This window comes from Euprymna scolopes, chromosome 23, assembly GCF_053919585.1.
Source record: "Euprymna scolopes isolate OS-2025 chromosome 23, ASM5391958v1, whole genome shotgun sequence".
Classification (NCBI taxonomy): Eukaryota; Metazoa; Mollusca; class Cephalopoda; order Sepiida; family Sepiolidae; genus Euprymna; species Euprymna scolopes.
Genome location: NC_136504.1, coordinates 79161393 through 79178460, shown reverse-complemented (window position 1 = coordinate 79178460; position 17068 = coordinate 79161393). Strand labels below are relative to the sequence as shown.

The 17068-nt window shown below is 34.5% G+C and overlaps 1 protein-coding gene across 2 annotated transcripts in view; it reads right to left on the bottom strand.

Annotated features, from left to right (window-relative positions):
* The window catches only part of LOC145246035 (uncharacterized), a 281165-nt gene that overhangs the window by 114234 nt on the left and 149863 nt on the right, over positions 1-17068 (bottom strand). For both annotated transcript variants that reach the window (XM_080107864.1, XM_080107865.1), the window contains exons 2-4: positions 9065-9474; positions 2751-2846; positions 724-826 (exon numbers count right to left, since the gene is read on the bottom strand). In XM_080107864.1, the coding sequence (XP_079963990.1) occupies positions 724-826; positions 2751-2846; positions 9065-9474 (609 nt within the window). The remainder of the gene's footprint in view (positions 1-723; positions 827-2750; positions 2847-9064; positions 9475-17068) is intronic.

Sequence of the window (17068 nt, the reverse complement as noted above, 5' to 3'; positions counted from 1 at the left end):
AAAACATTATAAAAAGTTATTCTTTGTAAAAATAAATTAGTTTAACATTTTTTTTGCTTTTCTTGCGAGAACCCTGTAATTTCTTTTGACAAACGTAATAGGATAACTAATACATAAAGGCATGAAAACCACAAACTTAAGTTACTAATAGAAAATCGCTGTTAATAAGCCAATACAATCGATAAAGAACATATATTTTCGAGGTCAGCGAGAAAGAGAGAGAGAGAGAGACAAACAGACAGACAGACAGACAGAGACAGAAACAGAGAGACAGAGAGGGGGTATATAAGTAATTGACAATGATCTGGGGGCCTCATCAAACTGAAACCGGAAATGAGGGAGTCTGAAATAACCGTGAAAGTTAAAAACATCTGACAAAAACGCCATCTGAGTTTTGAAAACCATTCTGAGATGGAAAATTACATGGACCAAGTCTACTAGTATTGAAAGCCAGCTAAAAAATAAATAGATGATGGTTTGCAAATTTGCAGTTGGATAGAATTTGGATATATTTTTAGTTTCCGGAAGTAGATGATTCCATTCTCGTGTTGCCCAATAAAATACATGGGATACAATTTGGATATGCTTCAAGGAAGATAACTCCTGAATATGCTAAGAAAACAATAGTGCATAGAATATCTATGAGCACGAATAGTGTTAATGATATTAATTTTCTAAACTGTGTAAAATAAGTAATAATAAAAAATAAAAACGGATAGTTACCATAAATATTGTTGCTACTTTCTACAATCGATTCAATAATGTCATGGGTATCTGATATCAGTTGCCTAGAACCCACCTTCAAGTCTGCATACGTTTTTATTACCTACAATAGAAAACAATCAATAAATCATTGATTCTCATAAATATGGCAAATTGCAATCATCATCAAAATATCCTATTTAATTTGTAAAAAGATTCGATGTGAATAAAAATAATTTAAAAAACGGAATTCTCCGCTTAGATCTAGAGTAACAAGAAATTAGAAAAGTCCATTAAAAGTTAAAGAGTAGAATTATATCTATGTGTTTAGGATGTTAAGTCATCAGAGACACAGCTAGTAAAATATTTTTCTTGTTTTTGATCCACAAAAGCGAGCAGTCATATTTGGAACAGTTGCTCCCTTCCAAAATGATTTTGTGTCGTTATTATTTATAACCAATTAATCAATGCGCATTATGACGACAGAACAACAAAAAATCATAGAAGAGAGAACGAACCACTGCTACATGTCATCTACACAACAAGACTTCAGCTGTTTATGTGATAATCTGCTGCGAGTGAATTGCTCTATAGTGTTATAGTTTTATAAATCTAAGTTTCTACAAAATGTAGATAATTTTATTTCTTCCAATAAAAGATATCAGATGGTATCTATTATAAATAAGCATAATGAGAAATGTTCTTTGTCTGTGTCCACTTTTTATCACTAGAACAAAGTTAACGCATATTTGAACTCGTTTTTAATCATTTTTCAATGCTATCATTCTTATTCAAAACGTTTTCATGAATACAGTCACATTAGCATGTAAAATGACAGCAGTAATATTTCATTGCATTGAATTATTATCCCTTGACTATCGAGTCTTCAGCTCTCTAGCAACAAATGCTAGTCTGCCATCTTGCATTGTCTCCGAGTGTTTCTGTTAACAACTGAATGAAGTTTGTTCATTTTTCCTCTAACCGATTTGTGTATTATGTGTCATGAACTGTTTAATTGGTGACAACACACGTTACTCTCATTTTTGCATTTCCCAAACTGAAAGAAGATACATTGCCTACAACGAAAGGTATCATTTGCTGGGAAGTGACAGCAAAATTGTGTAACTGGTTTTATTAATCACCAGTTACACAATTTTGGCGTCACAACTTCTACCAATTTCTCACAAACGACCTTCTGAACTTAGCCTGTTGTTTCGTCAATACGTCTGCGTATTGCATAGCACGTTTTGAAATCTAGGAAAGAACAAGGCCATATCTTCCTTTTCGTCATCGAGGAAGAATTTGATTTATTCTTTGTCGTTAGTCAACAACTACACTCTATTGTTCAAAACTCGCTGAGAAAAAAGTCACACTGAGGCTTCACGAATTATGATACAAAGATAATGAAATTTAATGTGCCTCCACACATAAACACATAAACACAATATTCATTGCAAACGTGACAAATTATGACCTTGTGTGCCATTGTCAAGACTTTCACGTCCTTGGCAAACGTCTGTCAAATTATAAAACAATTATTTAGCTTCTAGACTAATTGTTGTAATTCAGCTCTATAAAACAATGTCCTGGAAGTTTTGTAAAGACTGTCATCCTTGATAGTAATCTCCAAATTACATTTCCCCGGCAGATATTCTTTACAGTAGAGTTGATATGAAAATATATGTCCTGTCCACTCTAAACCAAAACTAGAAAGCAACCAAAGTCTCGTTTTTATTTTTGATCACAAGGTGAGCGGTTCAGACATTTCACACAAGTACCAATTTCTCTTAATGGGAGATAACTCTGGTTCCAACAACTAGTTAAAATTAAAACAAAAACAATTTTTGTTGTTGGCATCTGCCTCAGGAGACAATGCGTCTATATGTATCAGGTTAGTCTGTTGCTGCATATGCTATGACTGTGCAAACTATGCTGGATCGACAGGTGATGTTTGATGTTGGTTTCTCCAATGCTGAAGAGAAAAGAGAGAGCAGATATAAGAGAAAATATTGTATCAGTTTTTAGAGAAGTAAGCGAAAATAACTCACATATTTGGATCGCCTGGTTATGTCATACAATGTATCAGTGAGGCCATTGTAGAGCATATTTGACATTTGTCGGATTTTCTGTTTCAGCTTTTTTTTCTATGAAATAAAAAAAAACAAGATTTTAAATATAAAATGTCCAAAAGTATATTAATATACATCAATCAATGACGGTGACAAAAGAAAGGATTATATATTTTAGAATCATCCTGTATTTGAGAATTGTGTGAATTGTCATTGTAATTTTATTTTTTTCCAACAACACCATAGAAATTACCAGCTGGCATATTGTTAGGTACAACCTAAAAATAATAGGCTTTTCTCTTCGAATGAAAAAGAGGGAATCATCACCTTGTGAAAAAGGAGATCCACCATGACAGTTTTGTGAGGCAAACAAATGTGTTTCGCATCACAGACTGTAGGGAAACGTGTGGCTTACCTAACCTAGCATGTGCGCATAATTCAACGGGTCGGTCATGGACCAAAATGAATGAAGAAGAAAGAAACAAAAATGGCTGCCTTATCTCTTTATATACCTGCAATGTTACCACCTGATATGCAGATGAGATGCTCCTGGTTGAATTTTCAGACAGCATGTTCATTTTGAAGTTCGATTTCGAAGAAATAAGTTGAATTAGCAGAAGAAATAACACTCAAGTTATTGAATTTTCAGCTATTTCGGCTCTCGATGTGCGGTGACTCAAAAGGCAGAAAATGGACAGATTCGACTTTCGTTTGATACCTGTGCAGAATTAAAGAACCAGCCACAGTCATTCCTCTGGTGTTAACCGGAGGAGCCTATGCAGTCTACCAGCAACTCAGAGATGAACCAGACTGGGATGAAATCAAGCAAAGCCTGTATGCAGCGTTTGGTACAGATCCGTTTGTTGCATGGCAACAGTTCACGAGCCGGCGACTTCACCCCAAGGAAACGGTTGACGTGTACCTAGCCGACCTATGAAAGTTATCGGTACCATTTGGTGAGGTCAATGACAAGATATTAAGCTGTGCGGGCATCGTCTCGAATTGATGAATTGACAACAGACGAGTTACTAGCCCAAGCTCGAAACATCTGTAACAAACAGGAGCCAATTGAAGCAGCAGCTAGTATTCGATATGCAGCAGTCAAACTGCAAGGAGGCAATGTAGATTCTCTCCCAGGTAGTAATAAGCGTGTAGGCCCAGTGTGCTATAAATGTGGGGAGGCTAATCATTTTGCTAAGGAGTGCCGGAGTGATAGGTGTGTATATCCACGAGCACAGAGAACAGTACAATGCTGTCGCTGCAATAAGTTTGGGCACATATCTCGCAATTGTTCGGAAAATGACGTTGGGGGCAAGGTACTATTGCCACCCTTGCCCCTTATCAACTAATAAACACAGGATTACCGGTCATTGGCATTAAAATTGACGATGTGCAGTGTTCAGCACTCATAGACACGGAGTGTTCCCGGTCTATAGTTAGTGCACATCACTGTCAGATGTGGTGGGAGCAACCAGTCGGTATTATTATGATCAATGGCTTGTCCCAAGGATGCTGTGGTGAAGGGACAGTCACGATCTGTACTGAGAAGGGTGACACAGCCAAAGTTGACGTTCTGATGATGCAAGAAAAACGCCTTGGCTATGACATGTTGATTGGAATTGATGCAATACAAGCACTAGGAGGCATCATAATCACAGCGACTGGAGGTGTAATGCTTGGAGAAAGGAAAGAAGTCTGTGCAGCCATGTCTATTGAAGAAAAGGACTTCTGTGCTACGTTTGACGACAACAAAAAGGCGTGGACTGCAAAGTGGAAATGGACTATGAGCCAGGCACCAGATCGGCTGTATGCAGAGTATGCAGTTTCCACGAAGAATAGGGGTGCATATAAAGAAGAACTTCAGATGTGGATTGATAATGGATGGTTAATATTGTACCCACAGGAACGTCTGGGACCACCCAAAGGATTAATTCCACTCATAGCTGTTGAACCACCTACTAAAGACAAAATTCGGCCCGTAATGGATTACCGAGAATTGAATCAACATGTTGATGCTTTCACTGGAAACACAGATGTGTGCGCTGCTAAACTAAGAGAGTGGCGTCAGAAAGGGAGTAATGTAGCACTGCTGGATTTGAAGAGAACCTACCTGCAGATACGTGTCCATGAGTCATTTTGGCCATTTCAGACAGTGATAATCAAGGGAAAACGATATTGTTTGATACGTTTAGGTTTGGGCCTAAACATAGCACCCTTAATAATGACAACTATTATTAAAACTGTTTTGATGCAGGATGAGGGCAAGCATTTTTTGACCTTGACAGATTGTGGCCCGACATGTTTCACGATATGGCGCCTGTTGACACGACAGGATGCATCTAGCATTATACAACAGTTGAGAGCTGTCTTTTTTTAATGTGGTACCCCGCTTGAAATTCTGACTGATAACGCCACTATGTTTCGATGTCAAGAATTTCAGAAATTTACGCAGGAATGGGGGATTAGAATGCATTACCAATGTGCATATTTTTCTAAAGGCAACGGTATAGCGGAGCGGTGTCACTGCACCATTAAAAGAATTACGTCCAGGACACAGTGTTCTATTCCAGAAGCTGTGTACTGGTATAATGTGACACCAAAGGACGATGCAACACCAGAAACTGCACCAGCTAATGGGATTTACCGCTATGAACAGCGTGTAAAAGGAATTGATGTCACACCATCAGTGGGTAGCGTTGTCAATACACCATATCAAGTGGAAGGCCATGTTTGGATAAAACCCCCAAATGCTGGGTGCACTGTAAAATTTTGCAGAGGAAAAATAGATAAAATCATAAGTCCTCAAACCATGTTGATTGATGGTGTACCACGTCATGTAAAAGATATCCACCCCTGTTATACCTCTTCTGATTCTGAGGACGAAAAGGGAGATCACATACAGTTCAGGGATGATCCTGATCGCCTACTGCCCCTTCAGGTGAGCATAGAAACACTACCTACAGAACCAGATGAGGGAATGATGGAACATACTAGTAGCAATAGTGATGAGAACGATGGACACGAGGAAGTAATACCACCAGTTCCTCATCGAAGTACCTGAGAAAGACGAATACTGCCTACCCTCCGTGATTGTGAAACACCGCCTATAGCACCACGAGAGGGGATGATGGAACATACTGAAGAAGATGGAACCGAGGAAGTGATGCCTCCGATTCTTCAGAGGAGTACCCGACAAAGACAGATACTGCCCCCTGGCCCTGATTGTGAAACACCGCATATGGAACCACAAGAGGGGATAATGGAACAGACTGGTGGCAATAACGGTGGTAATGAGGAAGATGGCAATGAGGAAGTGCTGCCCCTAATTCCTGATGCCCTGTGTGTGATCATGAGATCAGGGGGGAGTGTAGGGAAACGCATGACTTACCTAACTAGCATGTGTGCATAATTCAACGGGTCGGTCGTGGAACAATATGAATGAAGAAGAAAGAAACAAAAATGGCTGCCTTATCTCTTTATATACCTGTAATGTTACCACCTGATATGCAGATGAGATGCTCCTGGTTGGAGATAAAAGAGGATTGATTTTTTAGAGGGCATGTTCATTTTGAAGTTGAATTTTGAAGAAATAAGTTGAATTAGCAGAAGAAATAACACTCAAATTATTGAATTATACAGACTTTAATCATTATGCATCTAGCGATTTCTACCTTACCATGTTGCTGTGTAAGTTGTTGAATAAATCTGTTAAAAATTATGCTCTGTCCTCTGCTCACTTTTGAATTGGTATTTAACCAATAACGTGTATCATCAGATGTAATATTTATATAACGAAATAATTTTAGCCAATTGTTGCGATACATTAAAAAGAGCGATTTTGAGACTCATCTTTTCTCATTTCTGTGATGACTTCAGGAGTGATAAATACGAAGAACATCTGCTATCCAGCTTCTTTCAACAAGAACTTTAGTTGAATCCAACTGTCCACACCATGTTTCAGTTGCATCTGCTCAAAAACTATAGTGACCCAAAGTTGGAAAGTAATCAATCTACACAACGAAAACATATGATCACCAAACTCATCTTCCAAGGTTGCAGAGACTAATCAGCATTTTTACAAAATAACAGATTCCAGAAGATGGCTATTGCTTGAGTAACATCCAATATCGACAGAGCATGTGATATGTGTACAAAATTAGAATATTTGATATTCGATTTTATTGATACTAGCATTGCATTGGAATTTTAATGAATTCTTTGAGAATGTGGAGTGTTGCTAAAATTCACCATTATATTGCAAATGAAGCATGTGTTGGCAAATAAAAGGTAGTTAAAAGCATTTCATTTAATAGTTTGTCTATGATAAAGTATATGGACAGTAAATGAAACATAGGTTAAACATACAACTAAATACATTGTTCATATGCACGGAAGAATATACACAGTTATCCCTAAAAAAATTTTTTTCAATGTGCTAATTTGAAGGCATTTATCAACATTTTCTGTTATGCTATTCATCCTACATGTGGTGTTGACAGAATGTAGTAAGTCTAGCCAGCAAAGGAGGAGGAAATTTTATATCTTGGCATCTGTTAATACCAAAGTTGCCTCAAAATCATTTATGTTTAGAATGAAATTAGGGAATTTAAGTTCAAGTTTAAGATAATTTGTTTTAAAGAAATTTGTCTGGAAATTTGTCTGGAAGATAATTTGTCTTAAAAGGGAAATAACTACAGGGTGTCAAAAAGTCACTGAAGAGTTTTGAACTTAAATAGATTCTTTATTTTTGATAATATCTTTCTGTAATTTTAACACAATCTGACTAAAACATTGGGAATTTTTTTTTAAATACAAAATTCAAGAACATCTTTATTTATGAAAAGTAATGTCTTTTAAATGTTGTTCATTTTCAGCTTCGCATATTTGTGCTCTTTCCAAAACTTTACTCATGACAGATTGCAAAATCTCTGGATTGCGATTTAACTCCCTTATTTCGTTCCTGGTGTTTTCTTTTAATTCTTGCAAAGTTTGAGGTTTGTTAACATAGACTTGTTCCTTGAGATATCTCCACAAGAAAAAGTCAAAGTTAGTCAAGTCTGGGGAATCTGATGGCCATTCAATATTGCTATAGCGAGAGATAATGTTGTTGCCAAAGCATTGCCTGAGAAGCTCCATAGTGTCTCTCGCCATCTGTGCGATTGCCGCATTTTGTTGGAACCGTAATCTGAGCCTATTTTAAATTTGTGGGCATAATCATAGTCCGGTATCTCTCTCCAGGATTTTCTGTCTTGATTTTCAAAAAAATAAGATCCAATAATCTTCTTCTCCGTTACTGCACCCCATACAATGCACTTTATGGGATGCAACTGCTTTCGATGAATTGCCCTTGAATTTTTAGAACCCTAAAATCTGTAATTTTGCTTGTTAATGAATACATTCAAATGAAAATGGGCTTCATCTGATATAATCAACTTTTGCAGAAAATGGGGGTCATTTCTGACAAGTTTTTGCATCTACACCGCATATTTATTTTCAGGCTTCAAGTGTTGAACAAGCTCCACTTTATAAGGGGAGAGTTTTCAACTGTGCAGAATATTGTGTAGTGAGCTTCGACATAGACCAAGTTGCGTGGAATGTCATTGAATCAATTTTGAATTGTTGAATCGATGTTTCCACGTTCTCTTGCACTCTTTCCCTATTTTCATTTATAATACTGTGTCGAGATCTGCCAGCTCACGGAAGATAAATAACAGCTTCTTGGTCTTCAAATCGGCGCACAATGTTTCGAATTGTTTTGTGACTTGGCTTATCTCTTATATGAAAATGCCGCCGATAAGCTCTTTGAGTCAAAACAATTGAATCCTGATTTTTGTAAAACAATTTCACAAGTTGTGTTCGTTGTTCAATGCTATACTTATCCATTATTAATCGTTGTTCAATGCTATACTTATCCATTATTAATCGTTGTTCAATGCTATACTTATCCATTATTAATCGTTGTTCAATGCTATACTTATCCATTATTAATCGCTCAAAATATTATCTGTAAAATATCTGAAGTCGAGAAAAAATAATCATTAATGGTAAACTAACAAAGATTTGCAACACTTCAGTGCCTTTTTGGACACCCTGTATGAATCCTACTTGTGTATGCCAACGATTGCAGTTCCATATCGAAAACATTATTGTGGTTGAGGTGGTTACATAAACATTACTACATTTGTGTAGCACGTTTCATATCAAATCTTTAACAACCTTCAATATCTCCTCAAATACCTTATGCATCATGTATAAAATGTAAGAAATAAATTCCAAAATCAAAAGATGCTTACCATTTTTAAGACAAACGGTGGAACATTCCAATAAGGATGGCCTTTGCGTCGAGAAATGGAAGTACTTTCTCCTCCAGTCTGATTTCTATAAGGTTGTCGCTTACGATCCGGCCGTGTAATAACCACTCTCCTATTTCCCGTTTCTTTGTCAACCAAGGCCGTACTTGTTGGCATTGCTGTTGTTGGCCTCTGTTTCCATTTCTTCCATCTTTTTCTATTCCAATTTCTCCCTCTTCGTGCAGGCCACCAGTAACGACCGTTGTTCTTATTTGGTGGCCACCAACGTTGATATGGCCCATTTGGACCACGTCTAAAACGGGCATCCGTATCAATAATTTTGATGTGAACATCATCTTTTTGCAGATTATTCTTAAAGATTGTTTGATTTTCTGGTGGTTGCTCTTCAGATGCTGCAAATTGAAAAAGAAAATAATAATATTTAATATATAAATATATAAATTAGAAAAAATTATATAAAATGGGAAAAGGTCTCACATTCAAAAGATTTCAGGAATATAACAACAAATAATAGTTAACTAATAAAATGTTCTTTTATGAAACCAATATGGAAATATCTGAAAGTTTCTTCAGATGTTCTGCTGGCTTGGAATACCGAGAGCCGGCTCATATATATATATATATATATATATATATATATATATATATATATATATATATATATATATATATATATATATATATATATATATATATACGTTTAATGATAAAGGAATATATACTTTTAATATATACGTTCAGTAATTATTTTTTCAAATTGCCACAATTAAGCTCAATAAAAATCAATTTACACTTTCAGAACATTTATATGAGGTAAACATAGCAAACCAAAGATGATATATATATATATATATATATATATATATATATATATATATATATATATATATATACATATATACATACTAGCAGGACCTGTGTACCGGCGTTGTCCGGTGGAATTATGCCCCTCACACCACCTGTATAAAAAAAAAAGCAATTAAACTACGGTTGTTAGTTGGAGCCACTGCCAGCCCAGTTAAATAGTGAGCACTGGCGCCTATGAGCAAAATGAATGTACCGTGCCGAAGTAACAAGGTCAGTATAAACTCTTAACATGGGCATCTGATAATGTGCTGTGATTATTCTGTGCTTTCACTTAACGTGTCTTCCGACCTGAACAATGATTTGCATAGCCTTTAAATTTTTCCTTTTAACTTGGTCGGAATATTTTCCAGTGATTGTCGTTAAGTCCAGGCTAAATTTTCGAATTAAAAAAAAAATTTAAGGTAGTATTTCTAATGACTATAATAGTCGTGGGTCAATTTGTAATGATAACATTCTAATAAATCGAACACACACTTTTTTTCCCACGTCAGTTGTTAATGCCCCCTTAGCTTTTAAATATTTCCCTTTTCTGTTAGTAATGTGTATACAATTTTTTCAAAACTATTTTGATAATGTGAAAGCTAAGTGTGTAATATATGAGAATCGCCGTAGAAATTTGCGAAAAATTAAAAAAGGAAAACTGTAAATGCACATCATTAACAACGGAAGTTGCCAAAAAGTGGGTGTTCACTGTAGTAGAACACTGTAATTCATAATTTAAGCATGTAAGTGTTGATAATCACCTGAAAAATTTACCAGTAAGTAAAAAGAAGTAAACAGTAAATGGTAGCGGCCGCATTGTTCAGGTCCACCAATTCTTTTTTTTTTTTTTTTTAATTATTTTACAATCTGAAAGTTATGTGTGTTCTAAATGTTCTAAAAAGTAAACGTGTCCAATAGCTAATTGGGTTGCCATACTTTACTAAATATTTGAAGCTAAATCTTTCAGAAAAAAGGCAAAAAAAAAAAAAAAACAAATTGATAACTATAGCCAGATTTTCACAAACAAAAAAGCCAAGTAGGAAAAACAAAGAGTGTGTGCGTAAATATATGAATATTTATTTATTTTACACGTCATTATATATTTCTGTATTTGTACAGATTGGTGATGTTTCAAACCGACGCTTTTCATGTATATTTATACATTGTTTAGTATTTCATGTATATTTATATATTGTTTAGTATTTCATGTATATTTATATATTGTTTAGTATTTCATGTATATTTATATATTGTTTAGCATTTCATATATATAAACGGGAGCTAATCTCTTCAATTTAATCCAGAGTTAATCATACGTCAACATAGTTATATTTGTGTGCTTGTGTAGATGTGATCTTTTAAACAGACGCATTTCATATATATTTATATATTGAAGAGTTTAACTTCCAAATAATCGTGTGATTTTTATTACAATTTGTTCTGAAAAAAAATAAAAATTACGAAATTTTATTAAAAGAAATATGAAAAAAATTACGGAATTTTATTAAAAGAAATATGCTGCAAAAATAAGATAGTTGGCCAAAAATAAGTTCTGTTTTATTTTGTTCAATAAACTTTCGCATTTTTTATTTCGGCATAAGGAAAAACCGCAAATATTTGAGAGTTAATATCTTAAATTTAGTCCAGAATATTTATTAAAAGAAATATCTTGCAGAAATATAATAGTTCGCAAAAAAATAAGTTTGTTTTATTTTGTTCAATAAACTTTCGTTTTTCTTCTTTTTTTTTCGACATAATAATTAAAACTAGCAAGATCCGTTAACCAGCGTTGCCCGGTGGAAACCTGCCCTCATCTCGCAAAAAAGTAAATTGTTGGTGGCCACTGCCGTCTCTGAATAATTGCAGATACTGGCGGCTAAGACCAAAATGAAATAATCTAGCTTTCACTGGTAACTAGTGATGGTTTGGGACGATAATATGCAGATACTGTTTGAATTTAAAAAAAACAAAAAAAAAAAAAACAAAGAAATGCATAAATCATTATGAATTAATAAAAGTGCAAAAAGTGATCCCTTAGAATTATAATGGAAAGTAAAAACAGAAGTTTTAGGGATTCTCACTGTATATGGACTGATTAGAGTGATCGAAATCAGTGGCAGCAGTCCTAGCTGTTTTCGTTTGTTTTTCATGTCTTCCTCTTCTTTTCAAATGTTCTACCAATAGTGTTAAAGTAAATTCCAGTTTTATGTTGTCTTTTATTAACATGTAAAACAACACAATTACGAGTTTTTTTATTTCACTTCTTTGAGTATTATCATGTTAAGAATGGTGTTTGGAATAGACATCCCAAACTCCACATGTTAAGAACGGCTTTCGGAATAGACACCACGAACCTCGCCATCCTAAGAACGGAGTTTAGAATAGAAGCCCCCAACATCCCCATGTAAAAACGGATTTTGACATTGAATATATATATATATATATATATATATATATATATATATATATATATATATATATATATATATATATTATACAAATAAATATATATATTATACAAATAAATATATATATTATACAAATAAATAAAATATGTGGAAATTTCTCGAGAGCGCTTTCGACTATCATCTCTTCAGGAAAAAATCGATAGCAAGGAAAAACAATATTATTGTCGAAATTAAAGAGCACAAAGGGGAATTCGGATGTGACAAGAATTAAGAAAAAAAAAAGATTAAAAGAAAGATTTTAATCTGTATATAAGTTTAAAAATTGGCAAAACGAAGGGGGGAAAAGAGGGAAAATGGGATCAAAGTTTCTCAAAGATAAATAATGATTTTGTTGTCTCCTTTTGCCGGCATAAAGAAGGTTTTCGACCCGCAATAGAGACAGACTCCAGAATCGTTAAATGATTTTTGGAGTATGTTCTGTGTAATACCTCGAACCACTCTATATTTTTTTTATTAATTCTTGGCACATCCGAATTCCTCATAGTGCTCTTTAATTTCGTCAATAATATTGTTTTCCCTTCCTATGAATTTTCTCTTGAAGAGATGATAGCTGAAAGAGCTCTCGAGAAATTTCCGTATATATTGAAAATAATTACCTATAAAAATGGATACGTTTTGAAAGCTAAAAACAACGCATTTTTTTATACAAATAAATTTATTTGTTTATATCAGATATATTTCGATGCTACACATCCTTATCAATGAAGAGTCTGTTTTTCTTTTTCTTTTTCTTGACAGCATGGTGGAATTCTGTGTGCGAGAGTGTTGTTAGTAGTCCGTGGGTCTTGGTAACGACCCGATATTTAAAAATGAAAAAAAATTAAAAAGTCAGCATATGATTTGCCAAAATACTCACAAATTCATTTTGAATTTCTAGTGACAGATAAGAAGTAGCGATATTCTTTCTCGTGAAAACTTTTACCAAATGGAGCACAGAGTCATACTTGACCAATAAATTTACCAATTCTAAAAAAAATCCTTTGTTTTCTTGACCTCTTTCATCATCACGGGTGTCTTTCTGGTGACCTCAAAGTGCCAGGTTCTGCTTGGCAAGAAACTTGCTGGTGTTCAGCAATCTAACTAGGGTTTCCCGCCATTTCTTAGTTTCCTTCTCACTAAGATTTTGCTCTACTTTGTCAATTACCTTTCCTTCGGCAAGTCGGATCTCTAGCTCCTTCCAATTGAGGACCCCCTGAGGATGAGATGTACTAGCTTCGTGTTCATATACTTTTGAATTAAATTTACCCCAATTCATAAAACCCACATCAGCAGAAAAATTTGACAGTCTAGTTAAAAGCAATCAGCAGCAGAAGCAAAATAAGGCGTCTCTTGAAGGAGAATACACCATCCATGTTCGCAAACTTTTCTTACCGATCCGCAAAATCCGATAGAACCAGTTTTTTTTTAGCTTTCTAACATTGCCTTTTGCTTTCGCTCCTGGCCGCGTTACTTCCTTGAATTCATGATCGATGTGCTGACTGCTGCTCAGCAGCAGATCTTTGCCGGACAAGCATAGTACAAATTTCATGGTTAATCGCAGCAGTTATAGACCAACATGTGTAAAATCGGTTGTAGTGTATGTTTTCGCGCCAACTAGTGACTGCCTTTCCAATTCTTAAACTTCACGCTCGTCATCATCATTGACAGTTTTTCATGTATCAATGCTGTCAATGTCAACTTCCGAAGTAAGAGTATCAATGCTGTCAATGTCAACTTCCGAAGTAAAAGTATCAGTCGGGTTAGCAATATCAACTTTATCTTCAGTCTCAACATGATTTTCGCCTTTCCTTTCCGTCATTTCGGTCGTAGAAGTCTTTTCGATAAATTTCAACAACACGCCTTTATTCTTTTTTGTTTCCTCTTCTTTTGTTTTTCGTTTTTTTACGGAATGCCACACCGTTCCCCTTCATTCTCTTCATTACGGTAAAAAAATTTTGAATAATCACGCAAATATTCTGAAAAAATAAAAAATACTATTTAAAAAAATTTGAATAATCACGCAAATATTCTGAAAAAATAAAAAATACTATTTTAAAAAAATTGAATAATCACGCAAATATTCTGAAAAAAATAAAAAATACTATTTAAAAAAAAAAATAGCACGGTATTTCTCTGTATAAGCACCTTCTTGTTTTGTTCCGTACTATTACCACAAAAGGTGAGATATCCCCCCCCCCAAATCAGTTTTTTGGCATACCTATCCCTAAAAATATGTACATATATACATAGAGAGAAAGAGAGACCCATTACTACCCTCCCCCCCCCAAAAAAAAGAAACTTAAGGGAACGAGTCTTTCATTTTATTTTCTATTTTATTTATATTTGTTTTTGACCACATTTCTATACTGTTGAGTATTTTATTTTCTATTTTTTGCGCAATTCAAAAATGTGCACGAAAAAAAATTTGAAAATGAGGATCCTTACTCCTTCCTCACAAAAAAGGAGAGGGGCATTTTTCGCCATCTTGAATTTTGACTCGTAAAAAGTTAATATTTGATAGGAAATAAAGAACGTTTAAAATTACTTTAAAACACCAATAAATGATTCAGGTAGGTTGAAAAGTAAATTTTGTAGCCAATGGGAATATTTATTTGTTGTATATTTTATTTTTTACCACTTTTTCGAATCCATATGTATTGTAAAACAAACCCAAAAAATAATTAAAATAATAATTAAATACGTTTTAAAGTATTTAATTATTTAACAAAATATTATAGAAAAATACAAGGAATTGGCAATTTTGACTTAAGTTGTATGCAAGATGACGCCCACAAATGGATGTAAAAAAATGGAACGGAACGGAAATTTTAGCGAAACGAAATTTTCGAATCAACTGTACGGCCTAGCAAGAAAAAAAAATAACAACAACTTGACTGCTGATAACAACAACTAATAATAAACGTGTTTTAATTTTTAACTACTCTGTACTCGTTATAAACATGTTAATAATGAAATTAAATAACTAAGGAATTCTTTTTTTTGTTTCAATTAGACTGTAGTTTCACATAATATTTTAATAAACAAAAAATATTATAAAAATTGAATTTCATCGTCCTTTCTATGCATAATTTCCAAAACAAAACAATGAAATGAAAAAACTAAGAAAGTTTTCTTCGTTTTTTTTTTCCAAAAAGGACTGTAGTTTCACATAACAATTTCATAAACAAAAGATACCGTAAAAATTGAATTTCATTGTGTTTTCTTTGCATAATTACCAAAACAAAACAATGAAATAAAAAATAAAACAAAACCAATGAAAGAAATAACTAAAAAAATAATATAATCTTCCAGAAAACAAAATAATTTAAATGTCTTTTTTTAGTTAAGAATAAAAGTAGTGTGAAAAAATGTAAATAAATTAAAACACAAAAAAAATAGTTAGGTAAAAAAAAAAAAAATAACTTAGCTTGCCTTTGATAACATTTGTTCTTTGTTTATTTATTGTTTCACCCATTTGCGGGGAAAAATACGAAACAAAGTTTCTTTGTTTTTTCATTTCATTGTTTGTTTTAGAAATTATGCAGAGAAAGGACGATGAAATTCAATTTTTAAACATTAAACAAAAATAAAAAATATGACAGTAATTCATTTTCATTAAAGTTCATTTGAATGTCTTTAAAATAGATTTAAAAAATGCTCTTACATTTTATATTGGCAAATTTTTAATGTCTTTTGTGCGCCATGGGAGACTTGAAAACTAAATTGCTGAACAGAATCAAAAATATTATTTACCAAAAACAATTTCTATTAGTAGCTTGAGATTTTATTGCTTCATATTGCCATCCATATCCGTTTTCTCTTATTCAGAATTTTTTTAGAAGACACAAACTGAAATTAAAGAAGAAATGAGCCAATACGTGTTGTCGCGTATCCTGGTGTGAAAAGTTTTGAATCTATTAATCTTGCCAATGCACAATTCACCCACAGACATATAAACCGAAATCAAAGAAGAAATGAACCAATAAATGATGTCGCATATCCTGGTGTGCCGTCTTCCTCCGGTCATCCAGTGCGTCCCCCCCCCGGGTTGCGGATGGGGGCACCCTCTCTACTTATGTAAAGTAGGTAGAGGGAAGCTTCGAATAACCAATAAGAAGCCGTGGACAATGAGGAACAACCATGAAAAATGCCAAATAAAAGTAATTCAAACTGGACGGCCGTCGCCCAAGATAAAAAGGGCCCCTCAACCTGTTTATGCACCAGGCAGGAAGAGGAAAGAAATGGCGTGAACCTTCTTGCCTCAAAAGGTGGAACTCCAATCACCTCAGAGGTCACACAAGGACAGCGACCAGTCCATGACCAAGATGGGCCAAGCGTCCTTCCTCCATCCCGCTTGACAGACCCTGAAAGAAACAGAAGGGGGATTAAAACCCAATCATGGTCTGTCGAGCAGAAGAAGGTCCTTCTGCACTGCTACCACTACTCAAGGTTTGAGAAATGGGGACGCAGCGCAGGAGAGATACTTACCGAGAGTGTAAAAGAATCGAACCTCCCAGCAGAGAAAAAACACACACAACCTGAGATCCCTCATCTCACAGATGGGAAGATATATTCCACAAGAGGAGGTAGATACAATAAGATGTGAGGATCTGAAGACTGCAGAAAAAGACTTCCATAAGGTAGAGGATGAGGAGAAAAAGCTTAGACAGGAGGTGGTATGGGAAAGAGA